Source organism: Parasteatoda tepidariorum, chromosome 1, assembly GCF_982258835.1.
Source record: "Parasteatoda tepidariorum strain Cologne lab strain chromosome 1, Ptep-v5.0, whole genome shotgun sequence".
Lineage (NCBI taxonomy): Eukaryota > Metazoa > Arthropoda > Arachnida > Araneae > Theridiidae > Parasteatoda > Parasteatoda tepidariorum.
Window position 1 is genome coordinate 41,914,622 of NC_141755.1, and position 19,742 is coordinate 41,934,363.

A 19,742-nucleotide genomic window follows, 5' to 3' on the forward strand; every position below is an offset into this window, starting at 1 on the left:
TATTGAACCAAATTTGCTACAAACTGTTAATATGATGCTCAAGTGAAACATAGCTTTGTACAACTTGAACATAGCAATTTAACTCCAGTTGTATCTTTCCGTATTATAGTGCATTGTTAGATTATAAAGATCTATAATTTGGCTGTACATTAAATAGTTTGCAGTGTTCATAACAGAATTTTAATAATAGTTTTGAAATAAATACAGAATATATCTTTATACCTGAAGAAATTTTCAATGAATTGAGATTCTTTAGATTTAAAACTAAATTGTTTATAATTACTTGATTACCACTATATATGTATTTAAAATTACATTTCTATTCCTAGAATATTGGTGAGTTTAAAGCATTTCTTTACCACAATTTCCTTAGAAACCTTTCAGTTCGGCAACCTTAATAGGATGCTCAATTAAAACATATTATTGTACTTCTTAAACTTGATTACATGATAATATGGTTCTAAAAAAAATAAAAATAGGGATCCGAAATTCGGATTAAAATAATTTAACTGCGTTTGTTTGTTTGACCTAAAGAAAAATGAAAGTAATAAAGGCAAATATTGCTGCTAGTTTACAGTAGTTAACAGGAAAGAGAAAACTATATATATATTTCTGTAGATACTAAAGACATTATGAATAATCTTGACATTGGAGGATACTATAGCCACTGCTTTTATATTAAGTGTAAGACACAAGAAGCAGGAATATGCTATGCTGCTTTAGATGTAAATGATATTAGGGAGATTTCGCACTTTTACGCTTCCGTACGTAAGATTTGAAGCATCTGCGCATGCTCGCTTTAATTTTAGACGCTACGTACCATTAGGTAATGTTGGCGTAATTAATGCTACAAAGACTAATCTACAAGCACGCTGTTTATAGCTGCTAAATGTAGTTTTCTGTTCATGCTGACCTTCAAACTTAAAACATGCAAATGGAATGTGAATTTGAATATATGTAATGAAGAAATTTAGAAATGAATACTATTACTAACTTATCTGTGTAGTTTAAAGCGAACTACTGTAAGTTATGCTTATTTGTGAGCATCATGCAGAAACAAAATTCCTTTAATCTTCGGCTGCAAATCTAAATAATAAGCTTCATTCCTTATCGCTGAATCTTCCAAAATCTACCAAATTTTCTTGTAGAGCAAAACATCTTGAGACGTAAGCCACAGCTTTGTAGAGATCGTTTAGATCCATTGTAAATGTTCGTTTCAATTTTACGGTCAAAGTTAAAATGGTACTGCACTACGCTTGCGTTTTTAACTTACGGATTTTTTCAAAATCTCTCACTTTCCCTTACGTAAGTTTGATAGTTTTTCACGGGCGCATTTCACTAAAACTAACGCACGAGCACTGGAAGTACGCGAGCAATTAATTGAAATCTTATATATGGAAGAGTACGGAAGCTAACTTAAATTTGAAAAATATCCCTATTATATGCTCTATCTATTCAAATCAAGTGGTTTAATGAATATAGATATTAAATGGGAGAGTAAAATAGATTTGGGCACATTGTGGTTGTGCGACTCCTGTTTTTCAAAAAAAAAAATTATAAAATTTCGGTTTTGAATGATTTTAATGATTTTGATCTTTAGGAGAAGTTACTGAAGCCTTTGCAAAACTGTTTAACGCATTTTAAATCACTAACTCCCTTTTCCAGAAAATATACATTTTATTCTCATCCTACTGTTAATTCAGAAACAACCCTTTTTATTTTCATTTTGTTTTTATTCGACATAATTAATCGAGTTTTGTTCAAGACAATATAGAAAGATCAAGAGAAATAGAGAAATTTTTTGCCATTTTAAAAATTATTGTTCATTTAATTTCGTGAAAATGATATTAACCATTGCTATAAAAAATTTTAAAAAAAATAGATCTCTATATATTTTAGACTTAATAAGAAATTACCTCTATACATTTTGAAGAACAAGATAATATAAAATTTCAAGCACCAAATATTCAAAACTGAATGAACTGCAGGCAAAGTATGAGAACAAAAAATTAGTTTAACGCATTTTATACACAGTTGCATACAAGTTTTAGAAATGTACATTTTATACAAGTTTTAGAAATGTAAATTCAGATTTATAGAAAGTTTTCACAAATAATTGTTGTAATTTGCTTTAAAAAAATCGTTTGCACTATATAGTACATTTAATAAATATTTAAATCAACGATCCAACTTCACTTTCATACAATAATTTTAAAGGAAAGACTATAGGACGTTTTTACCAAAGGTTATTTATTGCAAATAGGTTTTTTTGGTCATTTTTAAATGGTCAGTGACTGATATTAAGACTGTAAAATGTATCTCTGAGACCACGCACAGTCTTATGCTAGCCACACCTTTATCAATCTGCCTTTCAGCAATACTGATCACTGACTCTGATAAGAACATTCAAATAAAAGTCAATAAACTGTCCAAAAGCTGATTAATGATAATTAGAAACAAATTGGGAAACAAATTTCTTACGTAGGCCTTATGATTTATATGCTGAAATAAAGTAATGAGATTTTTCTTTCAGATTAACTTCAGTTGCAAGGCTAGTAAACCTCAAACTTTTCTTAAATTCTATACACAAAAAATTATAAAAAAGCAAAATTTTGGAAAGTGAAAATTTTTTGAATATTTATTTCTATTAATCTACTAGTTCGAATTTTATTTCATTTTATAACCATCGTTGAAAAGCAGACCCAATTTTGAATTATGGTGAATGAAAAATGTTCAACTCCGCAGACTTTGAACCCAATCCAGAAGACAAAGGAACTCCTGGATCAAGTATTGGGATAACGTTGCCTTCATGGAGGACTTTTTGATGGAACTTACCCGCATTTGTGTTGCATGGAGAGGAAAACGACGAAAACCCACCATGGTTAGACTGACGTCAAGGGACTCTAAGCCACGATTCGTCTACCACTGAGGATATTTTGCACCAGCATTGTGGTCAGTGCGAGCCGGATGCTGAATTTGTTTAAATCAGTCATCGCTGGGCTTCGAACCCAGTCCACTTCATTGGAAGGCGAACGCTCTATCCCCTGAGCCACCACGGCTTAAACTATTTAATTAATGAATTTAATACTTAAAAGTTTTATAAAAAGTCAACTAAGTTGAGTATTAAATAAGTTAATCTTAATTAAAAATTTCATTTGCACAAATTATTTCATTCGCACATGCATTACTTTATGTACCCCTTGACACATTAAAGGAACCTAAATGGTGCATTAGATGAAGCAAAAAACTGTAACTGCAAGTCCAAGTTTCTATCTACAATTGCGGCTTAAAGTAAATAAAGGTCCAAACAGATGTCTTCTTTGTCTGGGAAGTTAAGATGACCAATTCATATTGCTCACCACATTGCTACTATCTTACCACTGGTCACGAATAATGGTGGCAGTTTGAGAAGGGTCGTGTGAATTTATCCTCCACGACCCGTCTGATCTATAGCCGAGCTGTTTCAGGAATGATACACAGTTTTATATCACAAATATTAAATAAGAATCTAATGTGGCTAACAATTTTAAACGTTATAGAAAGAAATTATTCTTCTGCAATCGAACTAAAAGGAAGGATTCTTAATATGTAAAGGAGATATTTTTAGATTTTGATATTATCATCATAAAATTAATAAAAAGTTATATTCATCACTTTTGATTTTGTTTATATGTGAAGGTTGAAAAGTTTTCTTTTTTGCAAAAGTTGAATTTGATGTATTAAAACGTAGCATTTTGGAATTTGTTTGTTCCTTATTTATTTTTGTTAATTGTTAGCTTTTGTGCGTTGTGATTCTGTTTGCGTTGAACCATGGTAGCGTGTAATCATGCTTTGGTAGTGTGATTAAACTTGAAAATTACATAAAAGTTGCAGCAAATGTAAAAAATAATGCAGTTCAACCGGGTTCAAAAATTCTAGCAATATAGGTTCTATTGATGTTTTGAAAACTTTATATCAAGTTTTGAAACTTGTACAACGATTTAATTATTTTTGCATGAAAAAAAAAACATTCTGGTACAATTTCCGTACTTTACGGTAATAACGATTCTGGAAAAAAAACATAATTCTGGTAATGAAAACCTAAGTGTACTATATTTAATTCGATCATTTGATAATTTTTTCCTTCTTATAGTAAATGTTTGTCTGAAATTCTGATTCTCAAAAGTATAGTCTTTATAGTTGGCACATTTAGTAAAAAAACTGAAAAGTAAATTTAACAAATTTCATGTCAAATTTCATTCTATAGTATCAGGACAAAATGATCAAATTTCACACAATTTTGTAAATTTTACCACATTTTGTAAAACCATATTTTATTGACAATTTTACCAAAATTATTATCAAAGCACTTCAGTAAAAACTACCAAGCTTTTTGTTGATCTCATTGAGTCAGAAACATGGAAAATTTTACCGTATTCTGGTAGTTTTGAGCATACTTTTTTTCTTAGTTCAAATGAAACAAACATGTTGCTGTAGAGAAAGAATTGAATGAATTTTCAATTCAATTTATACAATATTTAGTATTGATATATACTGTAAAAATTTCCGGATCAAATCACTGTAAAATGTACCGGCACTAAGGGTGCCGATATTTTTACGGAAAAAATATTTTTCCCTGAAATGTTATGGAACAAGAAATCTGATAAACCGTAATTTTTGCAGTAATAATTACTGTAAAATCTCTGAATCATTCTAATTAAATGAAAAATTACGATGCAATATTTTACGGTAAAAATGAATTTTACGGATGATTAACCCAAAGTTCCGGTATTTCATAAAGTAATTTTATACAGAATATAAAACAGTATAAAACTTTTGCATAAAACTTTATCGAATAATTGTGACTCGAATAAGTATGTTTCAATGCTTTAAAAGGCTATTAATGACAAACATAACCAAATCTTAAAAAACGAAACAACTACTTGATTTATATAAAGAAATTTATTTCATGTGAGAACTTTTAAAAATATTAGAGCTATAAACATGATAATGTGAAAACAATACTTGGGTAAAACCACGCTAGGGAAATCCAAAACATTTAGAATGCTTTTCACAATAAATGTCATATTAGTTTCTATTATTTTATTCCTCTTCTTCTACCATTCTGTTATATGAGAAAATCATAACCATAAAATTTATGGCTAAGTCTAAGACTTATATGCTTTCGGCGGAATCACTTAGAAATGGGATTCCTTCTTAAAATCCTTAGAGAAAGCTTGTCTCCTCTAAAGGTAACAATATATTTATTCCCTTTTTTATTTAGTTCATTCTATTTAACGTTTTAACTATGAAGTTTTAACTATGATATACAGTTTTTTATACTATTATATTAGTTAAAGATATTTCAAAATAAATCAAACTGCTTAAATATGTTAAATGAATATCCGAAAGAAATGTATTCTCGTTTTTCTTAGAATATTCAGGATTTTTTACTTTTACTCATCAGAAAAATTCCATGCGGATATGAATGATACATTGTAATAAAAATTTCATTAAGTTTTGTTTTTATAAAATATTTTCATATTTTCCTTATACATTATTTTCATGAATACCTAACACATAACTCAAACGGAATTTATTTATGTTTATATATGTATACATATCATAATATTTTTAACATTGTTATAATTTAAAAAAGAAAGACTAAACTTTCTCAAGAGATTTTAGTCGTATAAATTCAATTATATTCTATATTTAATAATCTAAATTTCTTATTTCTAAGTATTCAGACATACTTGATAAAGTAAAAATAAATATGATCACATATATATTTATGCAATTTGAACTATAAAGGTTAAAAAATGTAGCAACAAAACTTTTTTGAAAGAAACATTCCTTGTTTGTGTGATAAAATTGTAACAATTAATAGGTTAAAATAAAAGTAAGCAAAGTACGCCAGTTACAAAAATCTTTTTCGAAGTATTTTTTGTACTTTTAAGAGAGATAAATGACTTTTAATAATTAAGAATAATACCTTCATGATGAAAAAACATATAAGTGTCACCAATGAAAAAAAGTTGATATATTTGGTAAAAAAATTTTCTACCTTTTTTTTTGAAAAAAAAGAGAAGGGTTTTAAGCTCATAATGCTCAAACATAATTTTCTGATTTACTCGACGAATATTTAATGCACACACATATGCAATGCTTTTCCTAATGAAATATGTAAGAAAAAAAATTATAACTTGATAATGAAAAATTATATTCAATAAGGTAATTTTGTCTATTCCAACACATTATTTTGTCAATTTTCACCACTTGCAAATTGCATATGTATTCTATTATTCATATTTTTATTCGTCGTTTTAATATTTGTGTTTGTCGTGATTCACAAAAGAGTGTTTTTACTCAGTTTAAAAACCTGGCTAGCTTTTAAAATTTTACAATCTTTTATTACGTTTTTTTTACAAGTGTTTTAAACTTTAAATTAAAGCACATCGTTGACAAGCATTATTTAAACAAATATCATTAAAAAGAATCATATGTATTTCTTAAAGTAGAACACATAATAATATTTAATTTCTAAGTATAGTCTTTAGCTTATTGTTTTTATTCAAAAGCATCAATGGAATATTATCGTGTTTTAAAATTTGTATCTTTATTAAAAATTTCAGATTTTTTAATGTAATATATCATGATGATTTAGAGCATGTATAGACAATATCCATGCCATATTTTGTTAAAAATATGAAATTAAAATAAGTTTTCATCCACTACAATTCAAACAGTTCTGCTGCCTTCCATAACAATTGATTGATAACTCGAGAGCTAAGGTTACCTAGTCAATCTCACATAACTCGTAAACGTCCTTTAATAAACAGGTTTTCTCGCGTAACGTTACATTTTATTACATAGTGAAGACAATGAAAAGAAACATTCGATTATCTCATTATGCGTTTCAAGGGATTTCAAAGCTCGAGACAAATACCTATTTTTAATTGACCTTTGGGCAATTCCGATGACTCCACCCTAAAAAAGAATGTTTTCTGTTTGTATGTTGTTTTATAGTGAGTGAATCGTTGATACAATTTAAACTTTTTTATTTTTTATTTTCAGCAATGACTGGGAGTCCTTGCAAACGTTTGACGGCGAAATGCTTTTGAAGTATAAATATGAGTAAAATTCACAGTAAAATCATCAGTTTTCTAAGAGAACGTATCTACAGTAATCATGCAGGTAAATGCATTCTCACTTACTCAATTAATATATTTTTTCCACTTTATCCAATAGTTTAACACTGCTTATTTAATGCTTCATAATTATTGAGTATTAAGATATAACTGTTTATTTTCTGATTTCAACAACTATTTTTTCTTTAAATGTTGAAACTATAAAAATTTATTTCTTCGAATAGTATAGTTATTTAAAAAAGTATTAAGATAAAAGTTTTCCGATTTATGAATGAAAAGATAAATTATAAATTGCATCAGTAATTACGTTTAGTTTCTTTATATAGATTTTTACTCTCCTGTAAATTTTATACACGAGATTGATTTTATTTCTATTAATTCAATGAATTGAATAAAAACCGCTTGGCTTATAACAACATTTTATTTTTTATCAATTAACTGCATAATTTAACGTAAACATTTAATACATTTAAACTCATTTAACTTTTTTTAACAATAAATATTACTTTTACTGATAATACAAATGAATAATTCCATTCTTTTAATTGCAAAACATAAACCTGATTATTATAAAATATTTCTTAACACATTCTTATTTAAGTTCTTTTTAAAACTATAATCAAACAACTGGCTTCTATTGAATTTGAGGGAAAAAATTTAATTTTTTTAGCAGCAAAATTTTAACGTACTAACCCAAAACTAAGTTATATTTTAGTTCAAGCGTAAGGAACTAAATTTAAGGGGGGCAAAGGGTTCTTACCTACAACCCTCATACTACTGGCAATGTTATTACTCATACATTAGCAATGTTATTAGTTCGAAATAAATATTAAACTAATGAATGAAATATTATTTCAAAAAGTTAAAAATATGATATCAATTTCAGATTAAATATAAAGAATTACTTTTATCTTTTAAAATGAAGTATTATTTTTACCTTTTAGCAGCTATTTTATCAAATTATTTGCAAGTTATTGTAACAAGTTTTCTATCTAGCAATAAATAAAACAATGAAGTTGATTAATAAATTTATAGAAAAACGCATTTAGTGTATCATAAATTCAATAAAACGTTTGATAAATGACGTTGATAAATAAAATTTATAAACAATTGATAATTAACATTGATAAATAATGGATAATTAACACCGATAAAAAATTTAAAAATTTAAATCAGATATTTATATGTATACATAAAAAAATTTGTGAAGTACTATTCCAAAGAACTTATCTTTTTTCATATGTAACAAATCATCATATTTCATCATACAACTTAATACACAAATATAATAAAATCATGATTTTGATAATTACTTCATTGTTTTGCTTAATGTAACCAATCCATTCCTTTTAAAGGTCATCATCTTCTTTGCTCTTTTTGCTGCCAGCCAAGCTGCAGTACTCCTTGGTGCCCCAGCTCTGGTTAGCACAGGTGGAAGCACACAATATAGAGCTCAAGATGTAAGTTGATTTTTAAAGTAATTTTATTTTATAACCTATTTTCTTATTTAGTTCAAATGTTTATATGCTTTTCATTCTTTATAATTTGCTCTAGTTGATAAGCTTTCAATATTTAAAAAATTTAATGAACTACTTAGGTCATTGATAGGCCTTATGATGGTATTATTAATGACAATAATATTAAACTTAAATTAGAAATTTAACATTTTGTTCAAATATTTTTCGACTAATACATAATTTCAATGATAATAATGAAAAATTGAACCCAAGATTGTATTAATTAAACAATAAATTTAATTTCTCTACCTATTTCTTTTTTAATCTGTCAACAAAATTTGCCAAATTCTTGCTTTGTCTTACTGTAAGCACAAATGCACGGTAAAAATTATAATCTGAATGGACAGTTTTGATCCGTTTATAATTAGGGTGAAAAACAGAGAAAAATTGTTTTGTGAAAAGCAACTTTAAACGTGAAATATACGTAGAAAATATGTAAAAAAAACAGGAATTTTTTACAGCGTTTGGGTAAAGATCAAAAACAAAATTATACCTGTATTTATATTCAAGCAGTTTCTTTTCATACAAAAGGCGTGTTGTTGTTTTTTTTGTAGAATATACAGTTATTTTTTATTGTGCAAACAAAAATTCGTAAAAATTTTCGACAAACTTTTTTTTTAAAGTAATTAAGATTATGCTCTAAGATAAAATATTAATGTCAAATATTTTTTCGACAGAACATCGGAAACTACAATTTCGGATACAATGAAGGTCACCTTAGTGGTGGGACTTTCAGAAAGGAAGCTGGAGATGTTTTTGGCAACAAAGTTGGCTCTTATGGATTGAGAGATGCTGATGGTAGAGTCCGAGTTGTGAATTACGTGGCTGATGCTGCTGGCTTCAGAGCTGACATTAAAACCAATGAACCTGGAGTCGACCCAGTTCAAGATCCTGCTTCAACCACTGTCAACAAGGCTCTTATCGCTGCTCCAGTCATAAGCTCATACGCTGCTCCAGCATTGGCTCCATACGCAGCTCATAGCTTGGCTCATTATGCTGCTGCTCCTGCCCCCTTCGCATACGCTGCTCCAGCTCATCTTGGTCATTATGGACTTTACAACCCTGCAATCAATGGATTTTATGGATACCATTTGTAGACAATTCGCTTCTATTTATTTTGACTGGATCTCAATTTAATGTTTTGCGTTGTTGTACGTAGTTAAATAATATAATAAATTATTAATTATTATTTTTTGTTTTATTTTTTTCATTTACATGTCATGAGTTTAAGATTGACAACTTCAATTCACCGTTTATAGATGAGTTCATTGGTCAAAATTTTATTGTTAATGGGCAAAAGTTATTTAATCATTCTAAAAATAACTCCGATTTTTCGTAAAACATTATTTACCAAAAAATAAATACGTTTATAGAACTATAAAGTTATTTTTTTATATCATTTAAAACAGCAAAACTGCAAGATTAACAAAATATTAAATGACAAAGATTATTTTTTTGATGGAAAAAAAATAAGCTACCAAATTTATAAAAAATTAATCTAACGCCAAAATTGAAGAATACATACTCAGTGGAAAAAAAATCACAATCAATGGCAAAAAGCATATCAAATAGCAAAATTCTAAAAAATGCATTCAATGACAAAAATATAAGAAATACACCCAAAAACAATAGTATTAAAAATCATTCAATGACATAAGTGTAATAAAAACATACAATGACAAAACTACAAGAAATAAAATTTTTGATTTTAGTAATTGAAAAGATAATTTTTTAAATTGTTTCAGCATGGCTTAAAATTGATCTAGCATCATTCTTAAAAATGGTTATAAAAATATTATAAAGGTGAATATTATTTTTCAGATTTAATTTTGTACTTTTCAATGACTTTCAATCATTGGTAAAATTACTTAAACTAAAATAATTTGACTTACATATTTAAGTTCTGTTTAGTATCAATTAGAATAAAGCAATTTATTTAAGGTAATCAATTTCAAATAATGAAAAGGGAAACGTTTCTTAAATGATTATTTCTGATCAAACTTAACAAATTTTATCTTTTTTTCTTAATTTTGATATGGTTCATTTCAAATACTTTACTACTGTTAAAATTTGTCAAATAAATAAAATTTAAAAAATTTAAATTTAAAAAAATATGCTTAGGTAAAAAATTTGTCATTTTAGTTATGTTCTTGATAGAGCAAATAATTGACTTTAAATATTGCCTTATTAATGACTATTTTCTCACCCATGACAATATTTTACTATTTTTATATCCATCCATGATACGGAAAAAAACACAGCTGCATTTTAAATTTTTCTTCATAAATATTATTATGTAAAACATTAGAAAAAATGTATTATGTTTTAAAAATTGTAAACTATTCACCTTATAATTTTTAACAGCTGAAATCTATCTATGCATTTTATTAAAAATCTGAAACATGCTTTTTTTACTTGTGAGCATAATCTTCATTTTAATTCTTTTTTAATTTAAAAATAAATTTCTTAGTTTTTTATTTGTCTAAATACTTCTTAAATGGAAATACATCATTGATGAGTGTTTAAATTTGAAAAAAAAAACATAAAGGCACAAATGAATGAAACAAATATAAACGTATTATAATGATTTAGTAAATTTTAAACAACAATTACTTTATAATTTGGCAAAAATAAAGGATACAGAAATGGAACAATTTCTAAAAGAAAGAAATAGAAGGAATTAGAATTATGTAGATTAATTCATTGTTAATTCGATTGGTATTTTAATATCTTTATTATGAGGCTAATACTATCAGAACTCAGTATTTAAAAACAATACAAAAATTCCCCTTCCTAAGTTACAATGGCTTGATTTTAGAAATATTTCCTCTTTAAAAATCATTTTGAAAAATTGTATTATTGATATCATTTTTATTTATCGTATTATTATTCGTAGTATTATTTACAACATACTTATTAATGGATGGTAATATTTTTATAATTTAAATTATACTTATTCAATTATTCAGCTAATACTTTAGCTTACCTAATTCTTTCCTACGTTTAATAATTAATAATTTGTGATTGAACAGCAAATTGAGATTCTTACAACTTCACAATTTGCATAAGGAAACACTTTCTTTTTAATAATAACATTTAATAATTTGTAAATAAACAGAAGATTCAAATCTTTACAACTCTCATATCGGATAAAATCTCTTCTTTTTTTTCTTTTATGGAGAGAGAAATTCTGCAATGTAAAATCGTCCAATGTAAACAACGGCACAAACAAAGAATTAAAAGTCCGAAAGAACTTTCTTTTCTGGACAAGGGATTGCAACACTATCCCAGAATGCCATATTACAATGGGTGATAAACTGCATCGCTTGTGCGCGTCGTTGGCCCGATTGCTCGTAGGGACAAAATCGTAAATAAGAAGTTAAAAGCCCCTTTTCCAGAACAGAGTACAATAGAAAGTGTGGTAGGTTAATTCGAAAAATGTAGAGTGCCATTTGACATGGAAGGTCGAATTTTAATGCTTCCGACCTTCCATTTAACGATGTGACACCAAAATGCTTGAATACTTGACAGAAAATATGCAAGATCGCTAAAAAAATCTTTTTTCATATTTTAGGAGAGGGGGTAGTGACGTCACGTCACATTCCTGATTGTGATTAAGGTTGTCGTATAAAAGGGGTCTCCAACTTTCAGAACCATCAGATTTCGAACTTACAAGATTTCTTAAACATCCTTCAGTAGCACAACATGAAGGTGAGTCATCTTCTTTGGATATTTTACTTCACTTCACTTCATTTGGATATTTGTGTTTTATTGTGAGCCGCATATCCCAAAATGATTATATCCTTAAGGGAATAACATCATCGGGGCCTTTTATTTTTATTTTATCACCATAGATGAGTAGTCAATCCACGTAGTGCATTCCAGGCAATAATTTGTTCGATTTCGTACCCTTGATATTCGGATGCAGCTCAGAAGAGGGTTACTCTCAAGTCGCTTTTGTAAAAGATATTCAGTGAAACAACTCCTTCCTTCAGAAAAAAGCTTAAACCTTTCATGGTCGGCCTGGAGTTAATGTGACTCTTAACTCAATATTTGTACACAACTAGATACAGTTGTGAGTAATATGAACTAATAAATTAACGTTTTCACAGAGAATCTGTTTACAGATGTAGGATAGAGGATGCATATATGTACAGAGCATATTTCAGAACAATTTTTATGCCTAAATATCTGCATTTCATATGGTTTCTGAACTTAACGACGCATATTTAAACTCAACAATAGCAAATGTCTTGGAATTGCATTTATTAATGAAACCTAAAAAATTTTCGTAAAACTCTGTAATCTCATTGATGCAGTAGGGCTTGTTTTGTTTACATCTTAAAACAAATTATTCAGAGATATTTTATAGTGTTAAGTTCAAACTATTTTAAAAATAAAAAATCTTGAGTTCAATTTTTTCGATTTTGTAAAACTTTAAAACCCGTTTATCATCAAATATCGGCTCATTACTTAATTATACGAACGCAAGAATATAAAATAGCATAAAATTTTACTTTGCAATCAATTTTGAATGGCAAAAAGGAAAATTACATTATGTTTCACATTTTTAAGAGTTCTATATTAATATTTTAGTAATCAAAATTTATTTTTCGCTATCGTTATTCTTGTTTGGAGGTTCATAGAATTTGAGATTATTTTTTATTGTCCACCGAGGCAAAGTTTTTTTTACCAATAGCGAGTAATTTTTTTTGTAAAACAATTTACAACCTTTCCAGTAATAAATCTTATTAATTACTATTAGAAGCTTTAATAATTACTATATAAAGTTTTTCTTTATTACCTTACTACTGTTATTTATGTTATTTATTTATTAGCATATTTACATTAGGCGTGTTATGTGTCTGAAATATTAAAAAGAAATGAATAAATATTAAAATTAAACTTATGCTTATAGTTTTTAAAAGTTGTTTCATTTTAAATCACGAGTTTATTTGGAGCTATTACCATAAATTGTATAGAAATAAGAAAAGAGAATTTTAAGATTTCTGTAAAAATATCGCTTGCATAATATAAATATATTAGCAATATATTTAGACTTGAACTGTATCTAAACATTTGTTTTTAAGGCGTTAATTAACTACATTTATAACAAAACTACTATTATTTTCATTTTAGATCTTAGTGATATTAACCATATTATCCATACCATAAATTGTATAGAAATAAGAAAAGAGAATTTTAAGATTCCTGTAAAAATATCGTTTGCATAACATAAATATATTAAAAATGTATTTAGACTTGAACTGTATCTAAATAATTGTTTTTAAGACGTTAATTAACTACATTTATAACAAAACTACTATTATTTTCGTTTTACATCTTAGTGATATCAACCATATTATCTATACCATAAATTGTATGGAAATAAGAAAAGAGAATTTTAAGATTCCTGTAAAAATATCGTTTGCATAATATAAATATATTAAAAATATGTTTAGACTCGAACTGTTTCTAAATATTTGTTTTTAAGTCGTTAATTAACTACATTTATAACAAAACTACTATTATTTTTATTTTAGATCTTAGTGATATTAGCTGCGATCTCATGTTGCCGAGCAGCTGTTCTCATTGCTGCAAGAAATCCTGATGACGTTGGAGCAGCAGTAACATTTAATAATCAAGATGTAAGTTTAACTTTAATTTTTTGCACTTCAGCAGATATTAATTTTGAATCCTGTTGGATGCTTTAAGTTAAAATTTTAAGTTATTTTGATAATTATACTTCTGTAATATTCATAGAAATGGTAAGTAAATTATCATGGAAATAATAATGACAATCAATTCTAAAATGAGTTTTGAAAACAGAAACAGATTTAATAAATTTCTAAAAGTGAAAAATATAACCAACAATATTGTAAAGAATGTATCTTTAAATAGTTAAATTTTATACATAGCTGATAAAGTGATGTGTTAACCATAAATAGCATAAACATATCTATTATGAGTAACAGGAATAGTTTTATTATAAATAACAAGAGGATGTTTATTATGAATAACAGATAAAGGAAATTCTCTAAATTTCGTAAAATACCAAAATTTTGTGATTTATGTTTTATTGATAATTTATTTTTTCCTTTCTATCATCAAAATAAATTAATTACAAATTCCGTTAACAATTTGTTACATTTATAATTAGTAATCCGTTATGCTTAAGATCATAGACTTCAATAAATCATTCGTTTTATTTTATACAAGTTATAAATTCTGTGTTTTAAATATTTTGATTTTCTATGTGTTATTCTTATATTATTTTTTAAAAACGTTAGATTTTAAGCATTTTGGGATTTCAATTTTAATTTTCGTAATTAATATCAAAATAAGCTGCTATTTATAACATGGTTTTGGTTTATTTACAAGCCTTACGTTTTTAATTTCGTAATGTTACGCTCCAAAAATAAATGTACAATTAAAAATATTAGATTATATATACTTAGATTTTTGGGAGTTGCACTGAAAATATTTAGTTAATTATTTCAAAATCTTGTATTAAAATAGATTATTCTTTCAGAATTGTTTCATCATTTCATTTAAATAATAAAATATATTATTAGATACGTAGTTATATTCAATATTTCTCAACAAAGCACTTTTTATTTATAAAACAAGTAAGAAAGATTTTAATAATACTAAATTAATAATACTAAAAAATAGTAATTAAATGAATGTGACAAAAATTGAATATATAAAATATTTTCTCGAATTTCCGTGTTTGGCGTTCACTTCGTCTATTTTTTTTTTTTCAAAAGCATATTTCAATGCTTTTTATGTAAATGATTTTAGTTCAAGTACTGAAATCCTCCTCGCTTTCACATACAATCAGCAACATTTATAAATTCTTTATTGGTTTTAAGAAATAATTAGGAAACTAAATAAATAGTCAAATCTTTTGAAACATTTGCGCATTACTTCTAAAAATAATCAGTAAATAGCGTGATTTCAATGTACAACATTAGCAAGTAATTTGTATTTCCTGACAATTTTTGTATAAATGTTACAGTGGAGGACCGAAATCAAGAGAATGAATGTCGACTTTCACAGGTGAATGTCAACAATCGCATAGTCGCTTTGGTGAATGTCCGAAATATTTGTCATATCCGATTTGATATTAATTTATAAGTCGATATTATTATATTTATTCGATATTTTAATATCTGCTGAGGATCGATTGGGAGAAACATCATTGTTAGGAGTACCTAAATATATACCGGGCAGCGGCATTGAACCTTAAAAAAACATTGATGTAGGGCATACCGGACAAATGTATACTTGACTGTGGCGCTTAACTAGACCTAGCATACATTTCGGACATTTATCAAAGCGCCAATGTGACTCAATGTCATTCACCGGTGGAAGTCAACAACCACCAATTTCGGTCATTCACAGTAACATAAATATGCTTAGATCCACGCAAATATATCGTTTTTAAAATGAATTTATGTCACGGTCACAGCTCTATATATTTGTAAAATTCTGATTCTAAAATTTGTTTTTTGTTTATTTTTTAAGGGTCTTGGCCAATATGAATTTGGTTATAGTGAAGGTCACCCATCAGGGGCTTCCTTCAGACGAGAATCAGGAGACGCCTATGGTAATAAAGTGGGATCTTTCGGTCTAAGAGACGCAGATGGAAGGTTAAGAGTAGTGCGATACATTGCAGATGCAAATGGATTTCGAGCTGATGTCACATCAAACGAACCAGGAGTTGCACCAGCTGATCCTGCATCAGCAACAATCAACAAACCTGCTATAGTTCCAGCTCCTGTTGTTCCAGTTGCACCAGTAGTAGCAGCACCAGCACCCTTTGTACCTGCTCCACCGCCAGTAATTGCAGCTCCCCCTCCGCCACCACCACCTCCATATTATGCAGCACCAGTCGTAGCTGCTCCACCTCCACCACCTCCTCCACCAGCAGTATATGGACCACCAGCTTTCCGACCATTACCACCACCACCTCCTCCTCCACAGTACAACTTTGTAGTGCCAGATCCTGCTCCAGTTGCTTATCCACCTCCACCTCCGGCAGTAAGCTATTACAATTTCCCTCCTCCACCTCCACCACCTCCAAAGCCTGTTGCAGCAGCACCAGTATTCTCTCTTCCACCACCGCCAGCACCAGTTTTTGCACCTCCAGCACCTATTGCCAAAGGATTCCCACCTGTCGCTCCAGCACCTCTTCCACCTCCTCCACCTCCAGCATACTACAACAACCTCGTGCAAGGCAAAGGGTACGTTGGGGATATTAGAGGTTATCCTAGTTTTGCCCCTAATTATCCAATGCCACCACAATTCGGTTATTTGGGTGGAAAGCCTTCACTAGGTTACGGTTTATAACACTAATTAAATATTAGAACAATATTACTTAATTGAAGCTTAACAAGAATTATAAATATGTCATATCGCATTATATTTGGTAATATGGTATCTTGGAAATGAATGCAAACTTCATAATTTACTTTTGATTCGATCAAAGGCAGGAGAACGGTATTTTTATTTCATAATTATTCGTCTGGTTAATAATCATTTTCACTTTTTTTTTAAAAATTCATAGATATATAAAATTTTCAGTAATTGGAGTGCATCTTCATTACCTAAATCGCTGCCTATTTTTGTTCATAAAAGAATTGACGATTAATCAATAACAAAATCAATCATCGAAATATTTTAATTAATAATAAACGAAAAATAACTATAATTTAAATTTCTTTATGTTTGTTATTAACAAAGAATCCTATTGTTTTAAACAGAAATTATCACAAAAAAATAAGTTTTACAGATACACAAAGTGTTTAACTACCTATGCTTATAATTACCGTAGTGATGTTTTTTTTAAAAAAAATATCATTATGTTTTAGGTATCTAATTATAAATAACCTGGAAAGTTTTAAAAGAAAAAAAATTACTAGTCACCGATAAAGAATTTTGAAATGACATTATTCTATCTCTAACAATGCAGGGAAATATAATTTACCAGAAAAATAAATATTAATCACTTTAATAAAAATACAGCTTTTAGTTTTTTTTTGAAAATAATTTATACTACTTTACAGGGTGTTCGGGCCTTCTTAAGAGGAAATAAAACACTCTCATCTAAGGACTAGAAGATAACTATCACCGCCTGATTTATGGCCATTGTTAGTACCTCTATGCAGTCAACTGACTGAAAACTATTCAAAGAAGTGTTTCTAAACATTCGACATTTTAAGAATAAAAAATACGGACGCTTTGAGTTTTTATATCAATATATTTACAACCATCGGAGCACATTTTACGATTATTCCAAGTGAACATATTATTTATTTGCCATGCTAGTGACACAAGTTTTTTCTTGTTGGCTTATTGTGATAGCTGAAAAGTATGTATTGTATTATGTTTTTTTGTACATTTTTATTTATATAATGTATATTTCAAATAAATAAAGATTTTTTACATCTTGTTATTCACGAGTCTAAAAGTTTTTAATCAATTGCGAGTTAGTTGCTTTCAGTTGTCGGAAGTGGCAAGTATCGAAACTACTGAAGTGGTAACTTTTTTTCCGTAATTTATATTGTAGTGTGACACTTTTTAAAAGAAATAGTGTAGTGAGTAGTGCGAGTTAGTTGCTTTCAGTGGTCGGAAGTAGCAAGTAGCAAAACTACTGAAGTCGTTACTTTTTTCTGTAATTTGTAGTGTAGTGTGCTATTTTTTAAAAGAAGTAGTGTAGTGAGTAGTGCGACATAAAAACAGTAATTTGTTGGGACTCCTGGCAACTACTTTTAACCTTAGTTGTATTAATAACCTTTTAATGTTAAAAAGCAAACTACTTTTAACCTTAGTTGTATTAATAACCTTTTAACGCTAAAAAGCAAAGTTCAAACGCAAAAAAAAATTCGATTCTCAGACTTTTTAAAATTCGATTTCACAGGAACTATGAAATACGTCTTTGTGTCTAATTTCATAACTTAAAATGTCGTCTGCATTAATTAATTAGCATAGTCATCTCCTCAAACCATTAGGATTGAGTCCTAGAATGTGAAGATCCGATCATTAGATCAAAAGTTATGGTGGTCCGTTTTTCGTTTATCGCACTGAATTTTTTTCTTGGGGGATATAAAAAAGCATTGATCTTTTAAATTATAAATATTTCATAATAATCCAACACTTCTTAAATAACTGTTGTGAAAAGCATAGAGTTTAAAGATTAAAAGAACAAATTCGAAAAAAGTGTTTTAGAATAAAAAATTATTTCATGTAAACATGAATTAAAACTTCTTAATATCTACTCATATTTCACCAAGCCTATTGGAAATTGGCCAAATTATTTTGAATATTGGTAAAAATTAAGTTCTTCAGTTAGTTTGACTTCTAAGAAGAGTAGTGACTACATTTTGAAAGTAGTTTGCTGTCGCTACATTTAAAAAAGTAGTTGTAGTTAACAACAATTGTAATAAAGTAGTTGTATTTGTAGTTAGCTGCAAAGAAAAATTAGTTTTTCCAACTACTGATAGCGTCTATTGTAAAATTGTTAATATGCTAAAAAAGATTCTATTTTATTTGAGGGATCTCAGCTGCAAGTAGCTGAAGGTTGGACTGAACTGTTTGTGCTATTTATTTTTTTAGGGCCTCAAAACTTCGAATAACAGATGAATAAAGGAAAAAATCAGTTTACGAACAGGACTTACAAAATGAAAGTTAACTATCTTTGCTATTTTATTAGGAAATTGCATATCTCACATTTTATGCGTCCAACTATGAGCACTGAGTTTGTATATTGTATTTTAATTTAAAAACTTAATAATTAGAAAATGAACTAATTCAAAGTTCAACAATTTATAATTCTCGGCTCATACCGGCCACGGTGCTAAGCTAAGGTAAACTATCCCAAGTGGTTTATAATCAGAATTCAAAAAACTCTTGCCATCGGAATAACCATGAGCTGTTTTCATAGTTTTCCTCTATGGGTTATTTTTTCCAAACAAAAATGAGTTTTTGAATGAAATGAATTCCGCCCTGTACAAAAATAAGCTTATCGAAATTATTGCCTTTGACTGTTGTCTTCTGGATTTGGTTCAAAGTTACAGGGCTATGGAATTGA

At 28.1% G+C, this 19,742-nt stretch overlaps 2 protein-coding genes across 4 annotated transcripts; both read left to right on the forward strand.

Moving 5' to 3' along the window:
• Positions 1-5,134: 5,134 nt before the first annotated feature.
• Positions 5,135-9,836, forward strand: LOC122269459 (cuticle protein 14). Of its 2 annotated transcripts, XM_043042712.3 has the most exons (4): positions 5,135-5,231; positions 7,057-7,176; positions 8,486-8,590; positions 9,325-9,836. In XM_043042712.3, exons 2-4 carry the CDS (start codon positions 7,171-7,173, stop codon positions 9,742-9,744), a joined length of 531 nt encoding a protein of 176 aa, XP_042898646.2. In that variant the 5' UTR covers positions 5,135-5,231; positions 7,057-7,170; the 3' UTR covers positions 9,745-9,836. The 2 variants fall into 2 exon arrangements, with proteins under 2 accessions (XP_042898646.2, XP_071036045.2); XM_071179944.2 differs by lacking the exon at positions 5,135-5,231 and having other exon boundaries at positions 7,038-7,176.
• Positions 9,837-12,224: 2,388 nt separating this feature from the next.
• On the forward strand, positions 12,225-18,107 carry LOC107453802 (uncharacterized). 2 transcript variants are annotated; one of them, XM_043042710.2, is made up of 4 exons: positions 12,225-12,358; positions 14,191-14,295; positions 16,178-16,896; positions 17,719-18,107. In XM_043042710.2, the coding sequence occupies exons 1-4, from the start codon at positions 12,353-12,355 to the stop codon at positions 17,735-17,737; spliced, it is 849 nt and encodes a 282-aa protein (XP_042898644.1). In that variant the 5' UTR covers positions 12,225-12,352; the 3' UTR covers positions 17,738-18,107. The 2 variants fall into 2 exon arrangements, with proteins under 2 accessions (XP_042898644.1, XP_042898643.1); XM_043042709.2 differs by lacking the exon at positions 17,719-18,107 and having other exon boundaries at positions 16,178-17,149.
• The last annotated feature ends 1,635 nt before the right edge of the window (positions 18,108-19,742 follow it).

Coding starts and splice junctions, on each gene's coding strand:
- LOC122269459 (XM_043042712.3), top strand. Junction 8,591..9,324: donor CACAATATAGAGCTCAAGAT/GTAAGTTGATTT, acceptor TTTTTTCGACAG/AACATCGGAAACTACAATTT.
- LOC107453802 (XM_043042709.2), top strand. Junction 14,296..16,177: donor TAACATTTAATAATCAAGAT/GTAAGTTTAACT, acceptor TTATTTTTTAAG/GGTCTTGGCCAATATGAATT.